The 27,782-nt window shown below is 36.6% G+C and overlaps 3 protein-coding genes across 5 annotated transcripts in view; 2 read left to right on the top strand and 1 right to left on the bottom strand.

Annotated features, from left to right (window-relative positions):
• uzip (beta-pore-forming protein unzipped) overlaps nucleotides 1–17,942 on the bottom strand; it is a 29,071-nt gene extending 11,129 nt beyond the window's left edge. Inside the window, exons 1-3 of one of the 3 annotated variants that reach the window (XM_076136462.1) lie at nucleotides 17,627–17,942; nucleotides 3,975–4,050; nucleotides 1,401–1,460 (exon numbers count right to left, since the gene is read on the bottom strand). Coding sequence is in view for 1 of the 3 variants with exons in the window: in XM_076136459.1 (XP_075992574.1) it covers nucleotides 1,401–1,460; nucleotides 11,845–11,888 (104 nt within the window). In the remaining 2 variants the exon portion in view is untranslated. Of the gene's footprint in view, nucleotides 1–1,400; nucleotides 1,461–3,974; nucleotides 4,051–11,844; nucleotides 12,047–17,626 lie in introns of those variants that run through there. The other 2 variants (XM_076136461.1, XM_076136459.1) reach the window with 2 other exon arrangements.
• The window catches only part of Miga (mitoguardin), a 50,684-nt gene extending 25,238 nt beyond the window's left edge, over nucleotides 1–25,446 (top strand). Inside the window, exons 4-10 of the mRNA XM_076136463.1 lie at nucleotides 22,054–22,220; nucleotides 22,295–22,480; nucleotides 22,755–22,864; nucleotides 23,110–23,278; nucleotides 23,356–23,460; nucleotides 23,557–23,685; nucleotides 23,906–25,446. Of these exons, the coding sequence (XP_075992578.1) occupies nucleotides 22,054–22,220; nucleotides 22,295–22,480; nucleotides 22,755–22,864; nucleotides 23,110–23,278; nucleotides 23,356–23,460; nucleotides 23,557–23,685; nucleotides 23,906–24,220 (1,181 nt within the window). The 3' untranslated portion in view covers nucleotides 24,221–25,446. The remainder of the gene's footprint in view (nucleotides 1–22,053; nucleotides 22,221–22,294; nucleotides 22,481–22,754; nucleotides 22,865–23,109; nucleotides 23,279–23,355; nucleotides 23,461–23,556; nucleotides 23,686–23,905) is intronic.
• Nucleotides 20,290–21,880, top strand: LOC142986944 (uncharacterized). The gene is made up of 4 exons (XM_076135521.1): nucleotides 20,290–20,446; nucleotides 20,624–20,824; nucleotides 20,926–21,199; nucleotides 21,278–21,880. Exons 2-4 carry the CDS (start codon nucleotides 20,624–20,626, stop codon nucleotides 21,568–21,570), a joined length of 768 nt encoding a protein of 255 aa, XP_075991636.1. The 5' UTR covers nucleotides 20,290–20,446; the 3' UTR covers nucleotides 21,571–21,880.
• Nucleotides 25,447–27,782: the final 2,336 nt, after the last annotated feature.

Below are 27,782 nucleotides of genomic sequence, written 5' to 3'. Positions count from 1 at the left end.
ATGTTGCATGTATAAATTTTGTCCGCGAACCAATCTCATTTTGGTTAATTGCCTCTCAGTGTCTGTGAAAAATATCTATGCATTCCTGGTTTACATTTATATTTTGATTACATGGGTTTTATTCGAAAACTTTTAGTTATATAAGATTTATGAACTACATACATCGCTCTATAAACATTAGAAAGCACAGTGTGTTAGACCGGGTGAAAACCGACACCTCAATTGTTGAAGATAAGTCATATTGATTACGGCAATTTGTTGAGCCGAGACAAGTCGTTGTCCATTTTAGACGGTGTTGTGGTGAGGGGCCGGCTGTACGAACAGTATGGACATGCCTGTAAAAATATATGTGCAAATAACTTGACCAGAAAAATATTTATTTTGTAAAATATTATTATAGTCACGCTTTTACTAAATGTTTAAGAAGACTAGACATTTTGCGAATGTGTAGATACGCATACGCATAGACAGTATTATGTAATGAAGTGCAAAAGGCGGATGCCGGAATGGAGGATGACAATCTGCGCCTCCCCACGATTTGTGCGACAACGAGCAGCAAGGTCGTCGTCTGATTGTCGGTAATAGTCGCACTTATGATATACTGACGGCACATTGGCCCAATTTCAGCTGCACTTTTTCACAGCTGAAATTGCTACGGTTGTTAATGTCGCGCTGTGTATGTACATTGTATATGTAAACTTTTCATTTTAGAATGAGAAATAGTACTAACGATCTTTTCAAGCGCTTTCTTCTTTCCGTACGTAAGCCGAACGTGTCTGTTTTCCGCATAATACACCTGGATTTCCCTATTAAAGTCTTAAGGATAATAGTCATTTGCGTAACTGGCGATGCAGATCCGGCACTTGTTTGATATTGAGTGACCAATTGTCCGTCCTGGCTCCTGACAGGATGATAGTGGGCAACTCTCGAACGCGCCTGACGTGTTATTTTTAGACCATGGATGGCATCACCGAAACATTCCATTGAATTGTTAATTTTGTGTTTTTTTGCGCTAAGCACTTTACGCTCCTGTCATTGTCTCGTTTTTGGTTTATCTATGAGATTGTTCCGTGACCGCTAATTCGACTATGTCAAGTTCACATTGTCAATTTAATTAAGTTATACGTGTTATACATGTGTTTTGCTTCACTGTTTGTTAGGTTTCACAATTTAACAACGTGCGGTGAGGAACATTAGCAAAGGTGTCTAGTTTTTGCTGTACAACTTGTTTCCATAATACGACCATCCATCTGCTTGTCCAGGTGTTTGCTATGGTATTCCTTTTTCCGTACCATTTGTGCAAGATTGCAGGCAAACAATACTTGCGCGAATGAGACGGATACCTTTCCCCATACGATATTATAGTAATTTAAATAGTATTGAACAGATAAGACATTTACCTTTTGGAAAGGCTATAAGTTTTCCAGTTTTGCAAGTCGCTGTTAGCTGAGGTACCAAATCTGAAACAAAAATAAAGTCAATTAGCATTTGGACTATACCGCTGAGCTTGCTTACGTACAGTGTTTGTCACACTCTTTGATGGAAACTATTTTGGTCCAATTCTCTACAAGACCTTGTCCTTAATTTGTTGCGTAGATCAAAATGTTAGAACGGAACATAGTCTATAAATATCAGGTTGAATGCAGGAAGTAGAGTGATCATATTTTAAGTATATTTCTATCATTAGGCTACGTGTTAACAAACAAATGTCATCCAACTTGGACAATCTTAGCAATAAAAACTGCTAGTGGTAATAAAGTGGTTGCAGCTGTCTATTGTGTTTTGTTGGTCGTTTATGCAACAGATGCATGACGATATTAAGTTAAGCAGCTGCTTAGATTAGTCATAATTCCAGTATTAGTTTCGAACTCTCAAATAAACCAAATGTAAATACGTTTGTTTGATTTATCATACACAATGTAATCGTAATTATATGAAAACAAACAGTTAAAACATTAATATGCTAATGCTCAAAACCGCAAGCAGTGAATAGTAAACACGCGGTTAACCATAACAATGAAGCAGAAATTATCTATATTTTTTTGTTTTGTTGTGGTCAGACATGGCGCTAGAATATATTATTCACTCCCCCTCATCTTGAATGCGTTGATTCGTAGCTGATGAGTAAGAGCCAGAGTCTTTATAGATAATAGAATAATTTTACATATTTATTTAGATGCGTGAGTATTAAGGTCGTTCTGGAAAAATCCCGCATGCAACAAGAGTGTTAAACTAAGTGCAACTAGTGTTATAATGCAGTCGTTATGCGGCGATGGGCCGGCCTTCGCCACGGCAACGGTCCCATTGTCTGCGACTGTTACAATGAACACTTGGAAACCAGATATCAGCGTCTTATGTCTCGTGTCTCCGGTTTAATAATTACACACGGGATGTTTAAGTTCTGTGTCATATCCAACTAGTTCAAAGATCTTATGCTCTTCTGGGTATTGGATATTGATTAGTGAATTTGCCGACATCCGGTCGCTCCATTCAGGCGGTTTGTAGTTAATGGCTATCACCTCACAAAATAAAGGTAATAAGGATGATCATTGTGCCTTTGTTGTTGTTTGTCTATTACTTTGCAATTATATAATTGAATTCAAAGGTACATAAATGTATTCTTGGCTATTTCAGTATATTTTCTTAGCGGTACCTACGTGGTTTATAGTTCTATTTTGCAAAATTGCTCAGTTAACCGCAAGCGCGCAAGGAGTCGGGATTTCCAATAATGCGAGGGGAAGCCGATGGACAGGCAATTGTCTTGACAGGGGTCAAATAACCAAAGAGGCAAGGGAGTCGGAAAATACGATCAACCTTTATACACATGTATACATATTTATACATTAGTTGGTACATATTTTGAAGATGTGGATTGAGGATATCGTACTAGTTTTTCTGTTTACATTTGTTTCTCCGGTTTATTTTATGTGTATGATTGATTTCTGATACTTGTAAATGGTATAGGTACATATTATTATTGTTTTACGCATCAGTTATAATCGCAATTAAATACTATTGTCAAATTCTGTTATTCACAACGCTTTCAATGCATTCAAAATTCATATCCTCGTTTATCCCCGTATAATCCACGAATGAAATACGCGCGATCGGATTGTCATTATTTTGTAAAACCTTTTAGCAAAAGGGGTCCTCATACAATATGTCATATGTCTTTTGACGTGCGATATGGCTGTTCATGCAGACCGCCCCCACAATTCTAAATTGCCTGACAAAATTTCGCATCCCTTTGTGTAATAGAGTTATTATTTCGGGCCGCTGATTTGATGAGGATCCCTCTGAAGTACTTACAATATTTGTGTTACGATACCTTTTACCATCAAAAAACATGGCCGCGGTAGATTTATGGACTCGTTTTTCAAAGAAATAATGTCAAACTCGTTTGTTCGTAGGTACAGCATTCTATATTTTTGAGAATTGGTTTAGGTATATCGCACTAATCATCAAAAAATAAGTCTATATCAACACAATTGAAAGAACCGTGATGTTTTTTTGTAAATCTTGAGCCATCCGGCTAGCGTAGAAAATGTCGGTTCTATAGGTCGTTCCCAGCGCGGGTGGGGGTGCAAAATTGCGTAGTTTCCTCTGTTGCCATGGCGACGCCCCCACGTGGCTCGTCTGTTCGCAACCTGCTTCCGAATTAGCAGACTGAAACACGAGCCATCAACTCGCAGGTTATCCCATTATGGTGGCCGCCTTCACCGCGGATGCTATCACGTCTAATCGAGCGTGTAATACAACATCACACGATTTAAAGCCCTTCACGTAAATGAATCCCTACGATGTTTATGATTCTAGAGTAGCATCGTATTAAATTTAAATTGATAATACACCTCCCCCACTTTAGAAAGCATTTTATTGAAATATCCTTTAACATTTTATCTAATGGTTTCTGACACAGAGGTGTTTTACCATGCACCAACACCCTATTCTAATTGCAATTTATTTATTCAGACCTTTAGGACCCTCGACGGATGACGAAACCGACATAGAGGGTTGCTGCCCTAGCTCGGCGCCCATTAGTTGCTCCTTCTACGAACAATTAATAGTGAGATTATTTTATGTTATTAACGAATGCTTTGCGTTCAAATAAAACGAACTTACTAAATATGTCTAATATTTTTTAGGTTTTTACATGTATTTAGATGAATTGAGTTATTATTTAGGTACTATTTGTTAATATACTTATAATTTATTCAAGGTTTTTTCTATATCCGTTATGTGAGCAATTCGTCCGCATTTTGTTAAATTCCTCCAGTTATCTCCGACACTTTCGACTTTTAATTTAGGTTTGGAAACCGTAGCGATTTGCTGAAAAAATATTTCATTAATCGCTATGGCCGCCCCCGGCGTCCCCACGGGTAATGCTCTGATAAACGGTTAAGAAACAATTCGGTTAGAAATTCAAATTGGATTCAATTTTCAGATAATCCTAACTTATGGTCCGATAGCTACGAACAGCGATTCCTTATAAATTGGTTTAATCTCTCTCGCTGTATCTCTGTAGCCAATTATAACACAGCATTTTTTATATTTTTTATTACTGATTACCTGTTAGAAGACAAACTACTATAAAGGTATATTATAAGAATGTTATTTGATAAGTATCGTTTGATATCATTGAAATCTTTTGAATTTTACAATACAATTTTATATTGTTAGAAAATATTTATTTATATGTAACGATAAGTTATCTTCATTTCATTTCTGTTATACAAAAGAGGATAAAGCTAAGAAAGATTTATAATTAAAACGAATGATTATATTGCTTCCAGAAATAATTCCTAATATATTTCTACAAGTATACAATATGTCATGTAAAACAAATCCTGCTGATGTCATGGTTTTTGTAATAAAAGCTCCCCTCTTAGTAATGCAATCGATATCGGGTACTTCTATTACATTTTTATTGCAAACAGGGTATCGGGCCACACTGAGAAAATGTAAATGTCTTCTGTACTTTATCCTGCTACCAAAATACTGTTCGCTAAAATTTATTGTAATTGCTGGAGCGTGAAGTTTGATACTGCTTGTGTCTCAGACAAAAAATGAATTCAGTACCTTCAATGGAGTCGTCTTTCGTACATCATAGACAGGGTTTTTTCACAGTTGGAAAAAAATAGGTAAAAAATACAAATTTATTTAAGTAATATTCTTTTTTTGCAACTTCACGTTTTTTAAACGGCTATAACTTATGATAGTAAGACGTTGACTGTTCTATCAATTTATAAATGATTATATGTATTTATTGAGTAATAAATAAAGAAATTATTCTGATCATACCAATAAATACATATTTCCTATATGAATCTGGCTAAAATGCAAATGAACAAAATCCTATACGTTACGGAAAGTTTTCGTATAATAACACCCAATGTTAACTTAGCGTTTATATGGGCCGGGAGCTTTCGAACTCAGCATTAATTACAGCCGAGCAACTTTGTCCGCCGAACAAACTGTTCAGGCAATAAACATTGTACAATATCTCTCACTAATTAAGTTACTTGTACTAAATTTGCGTGAACGGGGACGACAAACTTAAACAAATCATACGGCAATTCTAATACAGTTTAATAAATCGAATATACTGAAAAGGAAATTCCATGCGATAATTTCGAAGTTCAGTTAACATTCCACGTGGGATTCCCAAGGCTTTTTTATTCAGTCTCAAATTATGGCAAATGGACCAAGTTTTGGCTCCCCTAACGGAAAGTTTTGCGCTTTGTAAACATAACGCGGGACGAACTCGCCGTTTGCATATGAAATACTGTTAGTGGTCCGGTGCACGGTGTGGGGATTAAACCACGCAGCCTACCATATACAATTTTACAAGTATGGATTTGGTGCAGAGAAATGAGTCATCACAATAATGTCATGATACAATCCAATGCATACTAGTAGTGTTACTACGAATTACTCACAAATTTAATGCGTCATTTTACTATAGTTTGGTGAGTCACCTTATCTGACGTTAAGACGAATGATTCGATACGGAATCAATCCGTGTTACTCATTTAAGGAAGCCAAATATACATTACGAAATAAATTTCATCGGAGACTACTTTAAGAGTAAAAAATATAATGTTATGTGAAGTATTTCGCAAGGCTTTTAAAAGCAATAAAGGCTGCTGTAAGTTACAGGGGGTCGACGAACCAAGAACAGTGGTGAGTCATCGGTCACATTATACCGATTCTCCATTGGCTTGCAAAAATACGTTTTAAGTTGACGGTGCTGCGGTTCCAAGACGCAAATGAACGACTAACATCTCAGTCACGTATGAAAGATAAAACTGTTCGTGCATAACGCGTCTCACACGCTTACATTACTATAGTTATTTTTTGTATCGGCGCCACATCACATTCCTCAACCAACCTCTTAAATCTAACGAATAGAGGTTAATTGAGGTACTCGAGTATTACTCGACGGCAAACGAACAAAGCGAGCGTATTGAATATTCATTAATGAACGCCATAATAACGGAAGGATTCAAGAGCCCTGCATTCCGCATAGTGAGAGCTATTAACAATGCTGTAAGCCATGGTCAGAGTGGACCGCGAGGGTGCGCACCCGTAATTTACCGGAGAGCTCCTCTTAAAATGAACGCGAGTAATAAATGACTTCTAATGAAAAGAGAAAGTACGAGTTTTCACATTCACAAGCACACCAGTTCAATTTGTCACTTCTGTTTTTTCTTATAATACGCCAATAGAGCTACACTTGTTGTACACTTTATATCTGTTGATATAAAATGAATTCTGTGTACGCTGCGTCAAAGCTGGCTGTACAAACTTGACCCAGTTACCGCATCAACTGAACTAGGAGAACACGGCCTTCATCCAGTTTCCAATACGAGGAATGACGAGCAAGCAGAAAATTCCCGCGATAGAGAGAATACGTCAATTAAATACGGCGGCGCAACATGTAGAGTTGCTTTTATTTTTTGCTTTCAATACGAAACGAACACCGACAAACAGAGTCCAGTGAAATTTCATTTATTAAGCCCAGTCCGCCGCTGTAGCTCTGTTGTTTGTTAACAAACCCATCAATTCGAATTATTTTGTGATGTATCTCTTTAGTTGTATTTTGATAACGAAACGATTACTATATTCTGCGTGTTTTTGTTGTATTTACTGACACAAACAGTAAATAGTACAAACATCTCATTAAAAGTTTTAATACGATAAATGCAAAGGGTTCATAATAGTATTTACCTTCGATCATGTAAAGAGTTCATCTGCTCAGATATAGTATGTTATTATTGGTGACAATGTTAATGATAATTACGTGAACGTTTAGCAAGGTCGTGTCGCCGATTAATTTTCGTGGTCGCTGTAAACAGTGCCCACTGCGATGACACAATACTTAATGTAAGTTATTACTCCGACATGTTTATTGCTTACAATTTGACGATGTTAGTAACTACAATTTCCATAACAGTTTTATGTTTTTAGACAGAAGGCTCTCTAAGGCATCAATTCGGTTCAAATCCTATCATTAAAGGAAATTTGTTGATTATTCAATTGTTATAACACGCAATATTATATGATACGGAAGTAGTACAATGTGATACTCTCTTCAGCGATATTCAATCCTCTGAATTATATCCGTAGATATGTTGAGCAAAATCCCGCGTAGGTACTCCTGCAAGTGCAGTAATGGGAGATGAATAATCAGTGAAGCGAGCATTAACGGGAGTCACACTTCAAGTGCAACGGTCATATGATATAGTGAAACGAAATATCTTTAATCTCATCGTATTAAATTTATTAGGAGGCTTAGACGCACGTAGGCCAGGTGTATTTGCTCTGCGAATGCAATTGATATGGCAGGAAAATCAAACGTAGGGTAGTATCAATAATAATGAATATGTTAAAGAAAATGTATCGTGGTTTGATGTAAAAATAACGAGATTTTATTATTATAACCATCCATAACAATAAAATTGTGCAGTTTATTGATGTAGAGTCGGCCTGCGCGCGATCAGGCACTCGAACCTCAAGTGGAGCACTTTTATGATCAAAGCTCAATAAATAAATCATTTCACCTACTTTGACAAGCGTTTCATAACAATTGTGATTGATATCCTCGGCGGCAGCATGAACATTGATAAATATTCTAAATAGGTCTGGAGCCGCTATAATTAGAACTAAGTAGGCATTATCGACATTAGATGTTATGATTGTCGTGATTTAATGTAAACAAAGATTGGCTTGCGTTCATTGTTTAAGAACAAAGAACAAAGTTTACTGAATGTTGGAGAACTCTCAAGTGAAGTTAGGTGTGGTGGCTTCAAGCACAAGTCGCGTTGAGTGCTTGTTCAACATGTCTCCTGTGAAGATGTCGCAACATGCCTGCCACTTCTGTTTAGACTACAGTACGCTCATACTTCAACATTGCATTTCTATGTACTTCTATGCATTTAAATATAGTCGAATTCCGATCATTTTCTATTATCTTGTAAAGAATAGAAATTATTATAATATTATGAATCTGATTAAATCATTAAAAACTGTAGAGCGTCCTATTACATACATAATATTTGTTATAAATACATTTTGAGTATGATCTACTGTTAGTATTATAATTTAATTCTTAAATTATTCCAATTATTCTGCAGTGATATTGTAAAATATGTGGTACGTGCGTACGCTGCTCCGAGTTCGTGACCAGAGAAATGATATTTAATAAACAATTTCTTTTACAATCCAGGCACGTTCTTCGTGAACTATATACGTCTTATTAAATTCATTCTTGACAGAACTATGACGTGTTGTGGCTGTGTTGTTGTTCTTACTTGTAAAGGAAATTAGACATTTCTAGCAATTTCACTCTACTCTTATATAAAATGTTGAAGGTACTAGTTTCCATAAAACCTATCATCACCGCTACTCGTGACTCTGTACATTTAAAATCATGTACCGTTATAATTTAGTGTCCGCTGTCTGAAGCTCAACATTGAATACCAGAAAAGCTTTTGGCTATAAAGGTGGAACTCGGAACGCTTTTGTAAAAATAAACTACTCGGTTTTTATATGGCTACGTGGAATGACTTGTGCATTTGTCAGGCTTAAAAATGTTTCCACATTCTGTTTTTACTCGGCATTTAAAAAAAGCTATATTCTCATTGTAATGGTCCTGTTAAATATGAAGGTGTATCCTAGTTCAGTTGTTTTAAATTGAGTCGAGTAGAATGTTTGTTCCCGAGAGACGGTTGTGCTGTGTGCACTAATGTGCAGCAGCGGCACAGCGGTTAACGGAAGAGTTCGGCTCTCGGTTCACAATTAGTGCCTTGTCCCGTTACCGACGCATTGTCCGCGTTAATACTGTGCCTGTTATATTCCTTTGTGCATTCTTAATGGAAAGTTCTCAGATTGTTTGTTTTGAGTTTAGTGTTTTACTCACTAAACTACCTATTGTTAAGGTAATAATGTTAGTCATACTCTGCCTTGGTGTTAGTTCTTGAAAATGTACACCATATATGAGCTTTCAGTTTGAAACGCTAGAGTAGCATTTGATACTGATTATCAAATCATTGCAAATAGTCGTTTTGTGATGGTACGCCGCACATTTGCCAAATACTATTTTAATTGAATTAACCCCTTTTTAGTTGACAGAATGTTCAACCGTTAGTAATTGGTGTGACCTTAAAAAAGGGACACCGGAAGTGCACTGCTGTGAAATGCAACGGCTTCCTGAACGACAATAAAGTAATTTTGCATTAATTTAAATTAGAAAGCATCGTGATAAAACAACAATAATTTTATACCTATTAGTGATGCTATAATTTCATAATAATCTCATTTAATTAGATAAGCTTAAATTGTTTAAATATACTTTATATCAGAAAGCTAATCACAGTATAAAAGATCCTTTTAGCCGGCCTTCATAGAAAGCAAGGACACCAGTGGCTGGGCCGGGTGAGCCTTTCCTTTTAACCTTGGATATGAAATAGACGTCACGTCCTTGAGCGACCCTGGAAGCTCATTACGTTTGTTATACTCTCGCTACCTACATCTCTAAATTGCCCGTGGCTATAGAATTGTTATCTGGCTTTGGCTATTTCCAGAAAATGATAGAAGTTTTCCTAATATTTTTTTAAACCTGCCTGAACTACTACTATCTGTATACATACCTACCTACAGTTTGGAATGTCACGTCGTCACTTAAGCTCTCCTCGGTTGCCAAAACGTTCAGTTAGTAGGTACGAATATTATGTTTCTGTATTTATAGAATTCGTCGTTAAAGATTTTCTAGAGTACCGTTACTAGAGAAATATCTGTTATTTCCAACGTTTTTATATACTGCACTGTAATGAGTTTCTCTCATTCGAGCGGCTATAAATCATTTGCGTCGTATGATCCATCACTAGGCTACGAGACTTGTCAAATATTTCGTTGCAGACATCTCAGCTAGCATTAGATGCTAATTCACAATCTTCTTTCTATATCAAGGTTTTAGAATGATCGATCATTGCCTTGACGTGTGTTAAATTTACAGTTAAATCTAACTATAAATGTAACTTTAAATGACAACAGAATTTGAATCCTAGGGGAAATCCCACTAATATGTTACCGCTGTCATTGTCAAGGACAATATCCACAACATTAGTGGTATGCCGAGGAAATGGGATTATTTTTAGGGCGGATATTAAATTATAGCCGGTGAGAGCCGGATTACGTGGTGCGGGCTCCATTGTATCCGAAACTTTACAGCCCAATTATCAATGACGATGAAGAATAAATCATCGGGTATGACTAAAAAGGATAGTCCGGCTATAAATATTATATTAAGTGTCGAACTTACACTTATATGGAGTGAACTAGCATTAACATTTCCTTTGAATGTAATAACATGACAATAAAATCGCTATATCGTTAGGAATAATTATGCGTGGAGGGAACACGTGGTTGCGCACGCGCCGGAAACACACGGCACCGATGCTCGCGTGACATTGTTTCACCTACACCTGCTGAGCTCAATCATGTGAAGAATTTAAAATAGTTACTTCCGATTCTTCTGAAACATATTTGGAACAAATGAGATACTATGTCAAGGTCGTTTATATGAAATCCTATAGAAATTACACTCATGAAAAAAAACAATGAGATTATAGGAACCTAACCAATGACAGAAACTTGAAATTTACTAAACAAATAAAACTTTAAGCATAGTGTTAGGGTTTCAGCCTTTTATTTTTGCAAATCTTAAAAAAACTAATATTTGGTTGGTATTGGTAGGTAATATTCCAGTAAATTATTTATGCTGGGAGTAAGTTTTCAACTCGTTAAAGTAATTTAACAGTTTGTTAGATAAGTAAGGCTCAGTAAGAAGCGTCCGCGCGTGCTCATTTAATTTCCTCGCGTTGACCGCGATAACCGCTTGTTGGTTCAATGTAAGTAATTAATTTCACCGAGCTTCGTTAATGCAGTCGGGACAACTTAATAACACCTCTCCGAGTTATAACAACGAGAATGTTTGCTCTAAACCACTTCATGCGTTCCAGAATTGCATTGTTCCCAACGATGAATATATTTCAGCGATGTGACGCAGCAAATTATTCTATTGTTTGCATTTTTTGTGTCATGATGTGCGTCTGTATATTCTCGTTTCAATATGAAAACTTTATAGGTATAATACGTCAAAATTTTAATTAATAAATTGCAAGAAAAACAAAATTTATAATCTAAAGCGTATACGTAATGGCAGTTTATTTATAACTTACCGATAATACGCCGAATAAAAAAAATGGTAAAAAGTGTTTGACTCAAGTCAAGGTTATTGTAAGTTATAAGTAATCCAGCTACCGGAGCCTGGTACCTACTCACGCAGCTCGCTCACAATCTCGCCAATCGATTGTTCCAATGGCCATGAACTCGAACCTCCTCTCGCACCTCGATGGCGACGGTGCTTCACAAAAAGCACTCGAACAAGTAAAATAACATCACGTTTCCACCATTGGAAAACAACTCGCACTTTTGTACTGACTGACTTATTGCTATAATTCCAACGATATGTTGTAACACACGACTGCTGTTAATAACAGACGGCAAATTACCACTATTCATGAAATAGAAACTCACTGGTACTGGTGACAGCTAGGTGTCGCCATCGTCTGGCGCCTGAGGAAAAAGTTGCAATCTGCACCGTAGAGACCACATTGCGTTTCACGTTGCGTCATACGTATATGTTGAAGCAGACGCATCTCGACCACTTTTTACTATACTGTGAAACGGTCTCAATCAACTTTCAATGTATCACAAGTAGGTAAACGAAGAAACCACACTTCACCACACCAAACAAACTTAAAAGATGTGTTTGTAGTTTCGTTTCTTGTGCAGTTCTTGTGTGGCAAGCAAATTAAATGGTACACGTATTGTTTATCGTTATTAGAGAAAATGCTATTGGCCGCATTTCACGACCCAGTTACTTCTTACGAGCATTACAAAAAATATGCTCAAAAAGAAAAGGAGCAGCTGCATCTCGCTCCCCTCGCTATAATAATTGTTCATCCAAAGGGTCGTCCAAAATGGGCACAAAAGCCGCGGGAAAAAATATCAGGCATAAAAACGAATATATCCAGGTAACCATGCATGCCTTCATAATGTAATCCTATTTAGCGGCTGTTGGATTCATATCAATCCAAGTGTTTATTTTCGAAGAATCTGCTACTATCCTTTTTAATATTATATCGATAAAGTAGACGTACTTATGCCTTCGATCGATAATCTGTGTACAGTACAGATAAAGAGATATGTATAGCATATTTACGTTTTATGCTGTGTCGTGTACCAACTTACTTTAATGCATAATAATGATTATTATGCATGGTGTCAGTGAGGTAACTTCAAGTTATTTTGACCGTAGACAAATTGCCGATATAAGTGCGATTCATAGGTCTGGTGGAAGCATGTGGGCATGCAATTCAACTAACAGCTCGCAATGCGTACAATGTTTGTGCAATGCGGACTTGTTCAGTTATGACGATGACTTCGCCGCAGTCCTGTTCATCTATTAATTGAAATTCATTGATTCAGTCTAGCCATCATTTAGCACTTTTCATTATGTACGAAGCTTAATTTGAACCTAATGAATACTTAGTGTAGCGCTTATTACTCATATTACACGTATGTTGTAGTATCAATTAGACTTGAAGTGCTACTATAAACTTAACAGGTATATGTCTTAGCTCCAAGATATACGAAAAAAATCTGACTTACTAAGAGTAAGATTTTTCTGATGTCGATTAGAGAGAACATTAGCGGAATCTGTTGTAAAAGTTTCTTATGATGGGTATTTTTAACCGTGTTTCACTTTACTTTCTCAGTGTAACTTGATCGTATACATAACAGGAATATTTGACAAATCTATATCCGACTTCACAATGATCCCCCCTTGATATACGTCCGACTACCATTGGAATTACATTACGCCATTAGTAAGTAGTTAGTGCATTCCCTGATAAAATGGGGGAGACTACCACAGGGGAGAGGTCCGTCGGATCAAATTCACTTATACTACGCTTCTATTTGCTTCCCATGCAAATATTTACAGTACCACATAGGTTTATGGAAAATACACGATATTTGAATTAAACCAATGTCAGACTTACTTCATGGCATTGAACGCCCACACAACATTGTGATGTGAATCATTTAATAAGCTAACTTTGCCATTTACGTCGTCAAATAAATCAAGATTAAGGTACTACAGTCCGTTAACGAGTCGTAATACGTTTTATTATATTGTTGGCTGTGACATAAGTGCTTGACAGTTTGCGTAATACATTTACCTACTTAATCGTATCTGTATTTTAAACGTATCTGTAAGTTGTACATCTTGTATGGTCACGAAGGTCATCATGGAGCTTGTTCCGTCAAGATCAGGGCCACGCGGTCACCGGCCGAGCGTGTTCCACGCCTCACTGATCGGATTGTTCAAGTCAACAGTTTTTTATTCTTTCCCTTAGTTGTAGTACCCCTGGTACCCGGTGGTGATGTCATCATCTTATCTTCGAATACTTCGTCGGTTCAACGAGCGGTAATGCTCCATTGATTACAATTGCAAATTCTGAGTTATTTAAACATCATTTCGTTGAAATTTGTTTAGCATTCTTATCAGCTATTAAGTTCATCTTGACATTAATGTTTTCTATTCTATAAAATAGATATTTTACTTGTTGCGATCAGGCGTCATACAATCAGTTTATGCATTTATCAAAAGAGAAGAGAGGACACTCATACAAGTCATACAATTGCCTCGAAAAAGGTATGGCATTGGAGCTGAGTTTTAGAGAATACACCTAAATTAATAAACATGCCTTGATTCGGTAGTTATCAAAATTTTTGAGCTATCTTAAAGAAAGTTTATAAAGTCAAGGATATTTGTTGTAGCAGACTTGTAAGTCGTACTCGTGAGGGAGGCGTCGCGCGGGCGCGTATCGATCGCGCCGCCACCGCGCGGCCTGCATACGAATACGAGAATCGCCCTCCGTTCAGCCCCTTATCAACCACTTCCACCTACTAGACTCCAAGCCCTTCGTTAGTGTCGTGACCCGCTTGATTGTTATGTCAACTCTACGTTGACTGGACACGACTTAACCGTTAAAGTTTCACTAATTAACTGATTTAGGGAGGCCAAAACTCAATTTATTAATCTATAAAATACACGCTATGTTTGTAGCCTGTAAATAAGCAATAATGAACACCACAAAGGAACAAAAAGTCAAATCATCAACATGCCATTGTGACCCAATATCACACTCGGATGTAGCGATGCGAAATTACAAAAGGCTTTCCCTGTTTACCCTCTGCGCGAGAAATGTGACCTCGTTTCATACAATACATCTGAATTGGAGTTTGGACGTCAACGTTCACCTAGACCTGGCGATGAGGTCATGGATACAGCGATATTTCTGATTCTTAATACTCCGATAAGGAATGATACGGTCTACAGCTCTTTTGCTTACGATGTCGTAATGTTTATAAACATAACTTCAATAGTGTTACATTTTTAGCGTGTAGTAAGCTGTTAACAAAACGTTGAACCGGCGACGGTAGCCATGACACGCTATCTAAACTTCAGCAACTAGTTCCATTACAAGCACTAGTAAAGCCTGGAACCTAAGTAAAACAAAAAGTCTTCGAGCCAAATGGACCAATTTGCATATTTCCCTTGTGACTTTTATTTGTTATCTTAAACATGCTAAGGAATTCCTGGCGTTTCAAAGTGCCATCCAACTTCATATTTACTTTGCAAATGACATCTTATTCAGTATGCTGAGTACTTAGTAGAGGGTACTTTGTTATACAGTTTATGTGTGCAAAAGTATATTTTGCATCTTACTGAAATCCATTGAAATTTTAAGCAAATTTCGATACATTGTGTAAAAGTATCAATCATTAACATTTTATCAAAATATTTTGTCGTCTACCCCGACACAGCAACTTCCTTGTCTGAGCTATTTAGCTGATTATGTTTCAGGGTGGTTTCCACCCCAAAAATTTAAGCAATTTTCCAGACGAAAACTCGGGTACTTATTGCGTCTCAAAATGTCTCCGTACGCTTGCACCCCGCCTAAGTAGGGCACCCAAACAGTGGGGGCCCATAGATTTATTTATACTCGTGTAAATTTCATAACTGGGGTTTCAAACTGAGCATATTCAATTTGGATTAATACATTGCATACGTATATTACGTATGTATATTAAATAACGCTCTCTGCTGCGCTATGTTCAAACTTACTGCATGTTTTTGAATATCTCGGTTTAGAAAAGAGTTATGAGTGTAATTGGCACTGAGGATTTAGTTCTGTGTTGCAACTATCATCAAAATATGATTTGCACATTAGTTCAATGACCTTTATGCAGTAAATGAATAAAGTGCACAATATTGATGCATAACCAGCAGCAAGTTGATCGAGCAAACGGAAATGGGCAAGTAGAAGCGGAGGCGACTTGATGAAGGCAATTTAGCCAGTCTTCTCCCGGGGCGGCGTCTTATTAACAATCGCCTTCCGATAATCGATTCCTAGTTAATTGAAACAATAAAGTATATTTCATATTTCTCTATGATTAACTTCTGATTATTTAATAAATTGTTAGAATTTTACACTTTTGCGACGTAAATAAATCGGCAACGTTTAAAATAGCATCAGAAAAGTTAGCTGTTTATTTTAGTTTGTGGACAGTGTCCCGATGACGTAGTTGTTAGAACTCACAGATCGATACGGCGACGCCAATCGGTCGGTAACATGACATGACAACAGAGAGTTTAGCAAACAAAACATTCATTGCTTATGTTGGCATTTCTCATCTCCCTCTCGGTGTTATGGTTTATTTTTTCATTACCATCAGATGCATTACTTTTTACGTTATCTACACAAGTTTCGCGTTATTATTATGCTATTTGTTGATAACAATTCATGAGTGGGAAAAGGGCTTGAACTCTAATTTAACGTAGGTATATTAGTAACCTTAAAATTCACTCTATAATAAAAAAAACGAATTAAGCTGAAGGAAAATACGTAACGGATACTTAATACTACTGACTCGTCCCAGTGTGCTATTATGTCTTTTTTCTGGGAAATCCATTTGCTGCCGGATTTCGACACAATGTAAATTCCGACAATTGTGTTGGCACTTTATTTGTATTGATATTATGTTCACGTGAAACCGCCACAGCTGCAGCTTGCGAGGTAGCCTCAAACAGTAACAATACAATACACCTTTGCTGTCCTTTGCCCTCGCAGATGTCTGCACGATTTGCACTGATAACAAACCGCATTTCTAAACACATCGTTATTTATGACTGTTACACAAAACAAGTACCTACCTAGGTACCTTTTTTTTAATAGAGCGAGGTAAATAATGATAGTCACGAATATATTTTAAAAAGTATATAGTTTTTTATACCATTGTACCACTCATTAGCAACGAAGACATTTATAACCTTTTTATCAGTTACTACAACCGTCAACCAGTTGATGACTTTTTTTGTACCCAATGTGTAGAATTCTAATAAGCAAAAAACCTTTGCTAAGCTTTAACGTAATTTGTAGCTTGATTCCTAAGCTTCACATTCCTGAATACGAATATTTAAGAAACAAAAAACGTGATAGAACACTTGTGATGATAACTCTACTAGGGATATTTTAAAATGTGTTTTGGACATTGTTCTGTCGATTAGGCTTACGATTGCATAACTCGTGTATCCGAATGAACCGGTTTACAAGAAACGTGTCAGGAGAATCTCTTCTGAGTGCTCACGTACCCGAGAACGCTTCAAGCGTTTGAGACCTCCTATAATGTGTCTACCATTGATAATCCACAGATCAGACTCAATTACGTCTAGCCTTGGACCACACGCGTATTGTCTTACTAGATGGAAAAATAAATAACAACGGAGCTTGAGGTCAATACCGCTGATAAAAATATATACTTGTAAACAATAAATATCCATAACGTGGGTATAATTGACAGGTAACCAACATAAAATAGGTATTACAATAACTAACAATGAAATTTAAAAAAATAATAAGAATAAATAGAAACATCGCATGTAAATATAATACACAGATTTTATTCAAAACATATTATGACCATGTCTTACCTGTTGGAAAAGTACAAATCGACGGCAATACAGTCAGGATGTGCAATAAAGCCTCTAAAAACCCCACAAAACTTGTAGTTTTTCAAACACAACACTGTAACTTTATATACCAATCACTTTTAGTTAATATTCTGGGTATAGATCCTTGGTTATTCAGCAATGACAGCTAAGGAATAACGCTTCGCATAGATGTAGCTCGGTAGCAGTACGGAGCTCAGTAACAGGGCACCGCCGCAGTGCGGAGTCTCCGGTAGACTGGCGAGTGGCGGGACGGGACCGCGGGACTGCGGGCGGAGGCCGCTCAGAGACCATGCTCGAATGACGCTCGCGGCACCCCGCGGCCGCCTCACTCCATAGCGCTCCATACATTGCGCAGCACCGCATCGCGACCGTGCCGTGCTGTGCTGTGCTGTGCTGTACAGTGTCCGACTCCTGTTTCAAATCTCTATAAGAATAATATAATTCATTCAGATAAGCGACATGTACCTATTGCCTACATACAATTGATTAGCTACTAACACAAAAGTATATAACGTAAAGAAAGCGATTTATATAATTGTGTTTATAAATGCGTTTTTCATTTGAACAATATAATTACAATAGAGACTTGTTCTGTCATTGATAAAGAATTCAAATGATAGTATGAAATAGCATCTAAATAAAATGATACTCATGGACATATTCATCAAATTGTTTGTACTAGCCACTCGATCCTATTATTTAATACTTCTATACTATCCATACTAGCATTATAATATTGTGTGCGAAAATCTGTCTGTATGTCTGTTACGCTTTTACGGCTAAACTGTTACGCCGGTGATGATGAGACGAAGCAATAATTAAAGACCAATTTTTTTTAAGAATTTGGCTGAAATAAATTAAATATGTGTAATTTATATTAAATCTCTTCTGTGTTGATGAAAATTTATTTTCACAATATACAGTATCAGTACCTTATACACTTAGGTTGGTACTGATACTTCGAGATATATACTATCTGTGTGCTAACGCTAAATTTGCGTGTTACAATAACGAACATCCATTGCATGCCCCCCATAGATGCGAAAAACTTTGAGATACGTCGTGATAATTGATGATTTTAATTAACTGAAGTTATGCATTAATGTTACAACAAAACATGCAGGTTATTCTACACATTTGCGAACACTTGTGTGTGATTTTCGTTTATTTCCAACGCACATTCTATTTAATTGCGATTTAAATTGTAACAATTTTGCTAATGGATCCTGAAATTGTTCATAAGGTGACCCGTGAATTTAATAAATAAGTGCCATTCCGGCGAAATTAATTACTTTGTGGGTCACAAAGCCGGTAAGCTGACACTTGACTGCTACAGGGACGATTATGGGCGTACCAACAGATTTACAATTAGGTACCTTTTGAAGCTATACAAAATCTATGCAAGGTACTTACCGATTATAAAATGGTTTTTTAAACTTAATTCTTACCCGATTGCGGCAGAACCAAAAGGGATTTTGTTTAAAAGTACCTAATACATATATAGGTAACTATGTAAGTATTATGAATATTCTATGTGTCCGTAATTCGAATTATTGGTTACAATCATAATGCCCTTTCTTAGCGGCAAATTAAAAATTGCATTATAATTTTTAAACATATTATGCTTAAAAAATTTTATGATTTGATGTTCAATTGTGGACTTACTTAGCTTATTAGTTGGAATAACCGTATTTTAAAATTCTGAATTGTTCTAGGATCTAAAGAACTCAATAAAAGGTTGACATTAACTATGATCACAAACCCATTGGCCTTACATGCAGTGGTGGGTGAATGTTTATCTAGCCATATTATAGGGCAATTCCTATGTTATACTAAGTCTTGTATAAAGGTTTAGACGCCAAAAGTAAGCTTGCAGTTACTGAACCAGTTATTAACCACTGAATATGTTCAACTGTCAGCTACTCAACACTAGATGGCAGTGTATCAAAAATCTCAAACTCGTTTGTAAAAATAATTTTATCGTTCATCGAAATATTTTCTACACGAGCATTATTTCATATCCATCAAGTAAAATTCAAATCGAAAGTCAGACATGTTATGTTCTGAACATATAAAAATCCTAAATATGCAATGTCTGCAAGTAACGCCATCTGTTTTTGCTCGTCCTATTTTATTTCACTAGGGATGTTACCAGAAGCTTTCATTTTATATAGGTATTGTGTTATTAATTATGTTTTCATAGTTTACTTCTACAGTCTTCTTCGGTCGGTTCGCTTTTGTAATCGTTTTTTGTTTTCGGGAAACTGTTATCGATGTATACGAAAGTAGCCACGACATTTCATTCGATTTAAAATTATATTTACAAGACAATAGAGGTAACAAGTGAACGATGCGATATAGTATCTTTATACCTATTACATGCAAATGTAAAATATTTGAATGTTTAATAAAAATTATTTATTATGTTGCGTGGTTATTAAGTGGAGTGCGCGGTCTTACATCTTTAACGATTGTCAAAGCTATAAATATACTCCCACAGTCCCACCTATACCAAGTCTCCTCAAATTCCTCTATTTAAAATTGAATTTGCAATTTCCCTGTGCACTATATTCGTATTGTAAACTTCTATCAAAGAAGACATTAAAATTACAAGAAGACAAAAAGAAGTATAATCGATAAAACTCTGCAGGACACGCACATCTCTAACCGTTCAGCCAATTTTTTGTCGGCTAGTCGCCATTACATGTCACTCGCTTGTTTTTGTTGCATTGCTGAAGGAAATTGCTAATGTCAGACAAACAGCGCGCGATTGTTGTTGTTAATTAAAAATATACAAACGTGAGTTCATTCTTATGATTAAATCTACACTTTTTACGCGTTTTAATATATAATTAGATGAATGGTGAATTGTATTTTATTGTGTAAAAACAGTGTTCCATTCAAAAAATTGTACAGATTCAACAATTTGTTAATTTCGGTTGCCAAATGTTATTTATAATCGAGTTATATTGTCAGATGGCACCCCCGCGCCGTATATTGAGGCAGCAGTTGGAGATCCTGATGGATTTCTTAGAAGAAAACAGGGACATGTCTAAAGGACTGCTGCCAGGCACCCCTGTATCCCATCAGAGAACAAGACAAAAATGGGCTTCACTCGCTAAACAACTGAATGCGGTACAGTCAGGTGCTTTAAAAACTCCAGACGGATGGAAAAAGGTGAAGAAACAAGTGATTTTTGGACATTTAGCAGACAGCTTTTTGTTTACAGTTTTTTTAATCATTACAAGTGTCAATAACAAAATATCTTATTATTACAGTACTGGTTTGAATGGCGTCACAAATGTAGAAAGAAGGCTGCAAATGCTCGGAGGTTTCGCTGTGGAGCTGATGGCAGTTCAAATAGATATGTCCCATTAAATGACTTGGAAGTGAGAGTACTAGACTTGGGAGGCAAAGGCTCTGTGCCAGCCATGTCATCTTCCAACAAACTTGATGACTCGGATTCAGAACCTCTTGAGAATATTAAAGTAAAGGCAGCACCAACTGCAAAGGTCAGACGATCCGTTGCTAGTGCTTCTACGTCTCCTACAGGTAACTTATTGACATAATAACGATTTGAGATAAATCTGCTGATTATATTTATAAATATGTTCATTTATTAAATCCCAGATGACAACCTCCGTGAGGTATCACCACCACCTAAATGGGCAATCGAATTTGAAGAGAGAAGAGTCGCAGCTGAAGAACGTATGGCAGAAGCTTTAGAATCAATAGCTTCAGTTATCAGTCACCGAGATGAGCGAACACGGTATTTTGAAGAGAGAGTAGCGGATGCTCTTGTAGCCATAGCAGGCACGGTCCAGGACTTGAATAGCGGTGTACATGAGGCCTTAACACACCTACAACATTTACCACATATGCAAGCAAATGCTCCTGATTTAAAAGAAGATGTCTTCCTATAGAACATAATTTTATACTTAAGGAGTAACTATAAATATTGATGGGTCCATGAGACCAGTGTATTGTGCTATGTGTGATGATAAAAACTGTATTAGTCAATAAAAATGTATTTAATGTGATAAATTTTAAGTCAATAGGGTAAGATAAATTAAGTCATAGTTTAGTGCCTGCTCTTATTAAGGGCCAAGCAGTCACTAGCATATGGTTTTGAGATTTTAATCAAAATCAAATGAAAGCTAATTTGTACATAAATGAAATGTATTGTATTTATTGGAATAAATAAGTAATTATAAAGAAAATTGTATTTTATTGCACTTTTAAATAAACTTGGATTAAGCACCAACCCAAATAGTCTCAGATTTCATTAGCTCAAAAGCCCACTCACCATTGACTCTCTAATTTCTCATAAACAAAAAATGGTTTATACTCCTGAGATCTTGAGTATATTTGCAGCTTTGTTAATGGACTGTATGTTGGTATTCCAGGTATGGAAGCTTTAGAAACAAGTATTAACTACTGGGAGGACGCACTAGCGGCGTTTTCTCTAGGCGCGAGGGGAGGCGTGTCAGGTACACTCGCACTCACTTCCCCGGAAGAAGCAGAATTTTGCAGGGAGATACAAGATTTGCTACAAAACGCCTATTTACTACAGGTATTTCAAAGTTCTAGATTATGCTTTTGTTGTTAATTTAATATGTTATTACCAAACAAAACTCTTATTTCTAGGAACGTTGCGAGCTACTGTTCCTAGACCAGCGGTCGGTGCTGTTCCGCTCGGAGAGTGGCGGTGGTTCGGGCGGCGAGGCGGCGGGCGGACGGCGCACACGCCTGCTGTCCACACACACCGGCTCCGAGCACACGCGCCGAGAACATCACTCTAGCGCGGAGTCCTTCGCTTCTGCCGAGGATCAAGTACCTATACTAACACCTTTTTGTATTTCTCGACTAAAATAACGAGAGTTGGAAGTAGATTCACGAAACACAATTACTCGGACAAACGTGACCTGTTACGTAATAAGGGGCGGGTTCATATCGCGGTGAGTGCTGGACTAAGCACAATACACCGACTATGTACATATTTGCATTTCACAAGGCAGTCGAATACACCCAACTCTCCAGATTAACACTAAATAGATGATATAAAGTAGGAAAAGACCGGAAAAGTAATAAAATGTTGCACTTCCAGGTCGCTGATCTACGCGATTTCGATGATTTAACTGAAGCATTACCAGAATTAGAAAATTTAGAATTATACCAGGCAGCTGTAAAATACCTTGAAAATGGTATACCGTACAGGTAAGTCAAAATAATCCATTAAGTATGTATTATTAAGTGCAGAGGGGCGATTGTCTACCGAACCGCCCTTAATATGAAACTTATCAGCGCATGTATCAGCAGAACTACTTTCGCTGGTCGTTAACAATAACTGTAATAAAAAATGGCGCTATTGGTGTGGACACACATACAGCGACATAAAAGCACTCTTGTTATAACTTTAAATTGTCTTAAGTATGTTAAATCTTGTTATTTTTACGTTTCAGAACACTACGAACCGAGGTGGTGCAGTGTGGTTCAGACTCTGAGTTCTTGTGCAAGCTGCACTGTCTCCGCCAGGCATTCACGCAAGTGTTCAAGGACGCGGCTGTATGGGCATGGTTTGTCGACGCCGGGAGACAAGTGCTCACCGACTTGCTATTGTTCGCTGATAAGGTACATTCACGTCATAATACTAATAAAAGTACTCCTTTTTACATGTTTCGCTCTTTCAACGTTTTATTCATTTACAGGAACCTAAAGAGTTTCTTGTAGCGTACGAGGAGATGGTATCATGGGCAACTGACGCTGCTAACTGGGCTACCATAGAAAGTGAACTGACAACTAAAGGCGTCAAGGTAAATGTTTCGTATTCTTAAATAAGTATGTTACATCGAAGATTTCTGTGGCATTCGTTTATTATAATTATAATGTATCTTTATGCATATTTCCAGGCGTTAACATTCTACGATGTAGTGTTAGATTACATTTTGTTGGACGCGTTCGAAGATTTGGCCGCGCCACCATCTTCCGTGCTTGCTGTTGTACGTAACAGATGGCTGTCCGACGGATTCAAAGAGAGCGTAAGTTTATCGATGAACATTTAAAATTAAAAGCAAAAATATATATCTAAAAAAGGCTAACTGACTTCATCTGTGGTAATAAGATTTTAAGCAGGGTAATAAGATTTGCCTAATTGTAGCTCGAAGTTTGATATACAGCAATAAGCTATATAACGGGGTATATGGAGGTTAACCCCTATCGACTTTGCCTTTTACATGGAACTTTGTATTTATATTACAGGCACTAACAACAGCAGTATGGTCAGTTATAAAAGCCAAGCGACGATACCTTCAGTACCCAGACGGCTTTATGGCACATTTCTACTCTATATCAGAGCACTTACTACCAGTGCTCGTGTGGGGCTTCCTTGGACCGAACGAGCGTCTCCGAGACGTCTGCGAGAGCTTCCAGTCTGAGATAGTTGGGTTTATCACAGATCTTTTTACTTTCCAAAAATGTCGCTACACAAATGTAGAGGATCTCTCCGCAGATATACTGCAACATGCTAGGTTAAGGTCTGCCAACATTACTGATAAATTAGCAGAGAGGATTTAAAATGTCGCACAAACCTATACGTTACATATACGTATGTATCTAGATTGCGTATACATAACGTATGTGATATATAGTTAATGATTCAGTAGCAATATATTTCATATTTTGCCTTGTTACCTCAATGATAATTTCTGCATGTTCTTATAGTGTCTACATGTCAATCGTGTTTTTGTATATTTATGAGGTATAATATATTCAATAACGTAATTGTTAAGAGAAGGTACTAATGATATTTGGTAAAACGAATGCTGCTGTAAAAGGTCTAATTTCGAGATTCATAAACATATGATGTTATGCAGTTATGTATGGAATATTACATTCCTGTGGTTATTAATTCATTATGTACGAAAAGACAACATGGCGTTGTTTCATTTTGACCTGGTTGGTAATCGATCAAAGAGTGGATGTATGTGCTTCATTTAGATGTAAGATAAAATGTTAACTAACAAAAGTGTGCTGCTGTGGAGAAAAGTTGTGAATCACGTCAACTGGTGGCAAATAACTATCTTTTGTAACTTGGTCAGAGTGATAGATGTCTAATCTGATAGCACCTAAGTATTAGACGTAGAGGCAGTGGTCAAACTAGGAACCTTCCTACTTATCAACTACCTACTATGTCACGATGCAATCAGATTAGTTTTTTAGCAATGACCAAACCAGATAGTATGTATTTCAATCACAATAAAGTTGTCAGTTGACCGAGAAGCAAACTGCTAATTCACGCATTTCGTGCTAATTGCTTAGCTAATCATGCATTCCATTTTGGAGATACGCTACAAAGTGTATTATTAAAGTTTTTAACTTCGTTCAAACTAATAACATACCTTCAGCTTCCATAAAAATATTTAGGTTGATTAGGTCCAACCTTCAAGACCCGCTGCTTGAATCATCCAATTCGTTTGGAAGTGAAATAACCCAGTTCCAACAATATTTAAGACAAAAGACAATATTCAAAACAGTTGTTTTTCACTTGCCGTAAAAGCTCCCTCAGAAGCTGTGGGTGATTCTATGCTCGGCCCGTCTCAATAATGTATAGAATTTTAAATACTATATAAATAAATTATTTTGCATTTGCCAATTTGGCAGCAGTTGTTATTATATTTAAGTTATAAACAATCAAGTGTATTATTGCCATTGTAAATATAGAATGAATTGTTTACAAATTATATTTGCTTTTATTTCAAATCAAAAGTATGTTATAAGTATCTTTCTACTAACTTACTACCCACTGGGATATACACGGCATTACGGTAGGTAATTTAAAATAAAATTGGAGAAATTGGAGGTGAGCACTAGAATTGATCCCTTATGAACCTAAAATAGAGAATGATAGTGTATCATTTTCGAAGCTGCAGCATGAAACTTATAAGCTTATTTAGAAATAATTACGTACGGTATTTTAAACTCTGTGACTTACTTATGACATTATATTATTAGTATTGAGTAAAACCAAAAATATACTCGCAAAAACGTCAGAATAGCGATTGAAGGCAGTTTTGGTACTCTGAGGTAGGCAATTAATTGATGTCCGTATACCCAGCAGGGCCCTTCGTCTGATTCGATTGAATACTAAAGTTTCACTTAGGTAATATTTTATACCTTCCGAATAGTGTAAGTAAAATAATTGTACCTCAACAGTTATGCGAGAAAATTGAATTAATTTCCAGCAGGGCCCTCCGTGGTTTGAAGGTCTTCAGACCTGTAGTGTATGTGCCTGTATAGCGGTGCATTAGTACCTTTAGATTATCTTCGTTTTCTTGAAAAAAAGTTATTAGTTTATAAGAAATATACCTACAAAATGTTTATAATGCCAGCAGGGCCCTTTTTTGTTTTGGGGGTTTCAGTCCAAACAATCATATTTCCTAGCAGCATTCTATTTGTACTTTTCAAAAAACTTATCGCTTAATTCAAATAATGAATAATACCGCGGTAAAACCTCTCATTCATTTGACCACGCGGGTGGAGTCGCTGGCAACAGCTATAGTCCATTGAAATGTTACATGAGATTTACATTTATTAGAGGACGCAATTTTATTTTTGGAACATGTAGGGGGGGTCAATAGAAGCTTAACTTGAAGTTTGTGGGGTCGCCACCCTTGTCCCCCGGCCGCCATTTTGGAAAAGGGGGTGGAAACACTTTTTTCGCTATATCTCGGAAACTATGCGTCTTACAACAAAATTGTGAAAGCATAATTTGTAGCAAATTATTTTGCCTACAAATATGTTTAATAACTTTTTGCCCTAAATTAATAAATAAAGTAGTTAGAAGCAAAAAAGTGCAATTTTTTCAACAAAAAATTTCTTTCCGAATTCAGTCTACTTCGGACCGCTGTTACTGAGTTTCTAATGAATGAAACTGAAAAAATTATAGAGAAAATTTTTCCTCGAAAAATACTCTACAAAATTGGTCTGAGGTAATTTATTGGTATATAGACATGTCAGCTTAGCCTTTTTTCCAAACTATGTTGGAATCGGATTCCAATCTCACCAGATGCAGCTGAACACCAGTGTTTTACATGGAGCCACTGCCTATCTGACCTCCACAACCCAGTTACCTTGGATATAAAGCAATACCCTTGGTTAAGACTGGTTGTCAGACTTCCAAGCTTCTAAGTACTGTTAACGACTGTCAAAGATCTTCGAAAATGACAGCCGGGACCCACAATTTAACGTGTCTTTCGAAACACGGAGGAACTCGATATGTGTAAGATGGTCACCCATCCACATAACAACCTCGGCAAGCGTGGCTTAACCTCATACATACATCCGCGCGGCTGTCGTTAAAAAAAGTTATATAGCAATAAAGAAAATGCTTATAAAAGAAATCGCACTTTTTTGCTTATAACTTCTTTAATTGTTAATTTAGGGCAAAAAGTTTTTAACATATTTGTAGGCAAAATTATTTGCTACAAATTATGCTTTCACAATTTTATTGTAAGACGCATAGTTTCCGAGATATAGCGAAAAAAGTGTTTCCACCCCCTTTTCCAAGATGGCGGCCGGGGGACAAGGGTGGCGACCCCACAAACTTCAAGTTAAGCTTCTATTGACCCCCCCTACATGTTCCAAAAATAAAATTGCGTCCTCTAATAAATGCAATATTCGGCCCTCAAATTGTAACATTTCAATGGACTACTAGTATAACATACAAACTGATTTTTATTTCATTGGTCGCATCACATAAATAATCAAATAATAAGTATAGCCATCTTTAGATATCAGAGTAATTTTATTTTTTTAGATTTTTTTTATCTGATTTATTTACTTATTATTATTCATTATTTGAATTAAGCGATAAGTTTTTTGAAAAGTACAAATAGAATGCTGCTAGGAAATATGATTGTTTGGACTGAAACCCCCAAAACAAAAAAGGGCCCTGCTGGCATTATAAACATTTTGTAGGTATATATCTTATGCCATCAAAAACATTCTGTAAGAACCTCAAGTCTCGCCGTAAAAAGTGGTGAGATCTATATAATACCAAGTCGATTAATCTATTTAGTCTCTACTTAAAGGACCTTCTGTCTTAAGTTATTACGTATGTTATTATCATGCCAATTAA

Source organism: Anticarsia gemmatalis, chromosome 3, assembly GCF_050436995.1.
Source record: "Anticarsia gemmatalis isolate Benzon Research Colony breed Stoneville strain chromosome 3, ilAntGemm2 primary, whole genome shotgun sequence".
NCBI lineage: Eukaryota > Metazoa > Arthropoda > Insecta > Lepidoptera > Erebidae > Anticarsia > Anticarsia gemmatalis.
Note: the sequence above shows the minus strand (reverse complement) of the source record. Positions and strands in the feature narration are given on the sequence as shown.

What these genes read in the sequence shown, in the direction of transcription:
- LOC142986944 (XM_076135521.1), top strand. Translation starts at nt 20,624, where the DNA reads ATGGCACCCCCGCGCCGTATATTGAGGCAGCAGTTGGAGATCCTGATG. An exon ending in CTCCAGACGGATGGAAAAAG is followed by an intron (nt 20,825 to 20,925) that starts GTGAAGAAACAA and finishes TTATTATTACAG; the next exon opens with TACTGGTTTGAATGGCGTCA. An exon ending in TGCTTCTACGTCTCCTACAG is followed by an intron (nt 21,200 to 21,277) that starts GTAACTTATTGA and finishes ATTAAATCCCAG; the next exon opens with ATGACAACCTCCGTGAGGTA.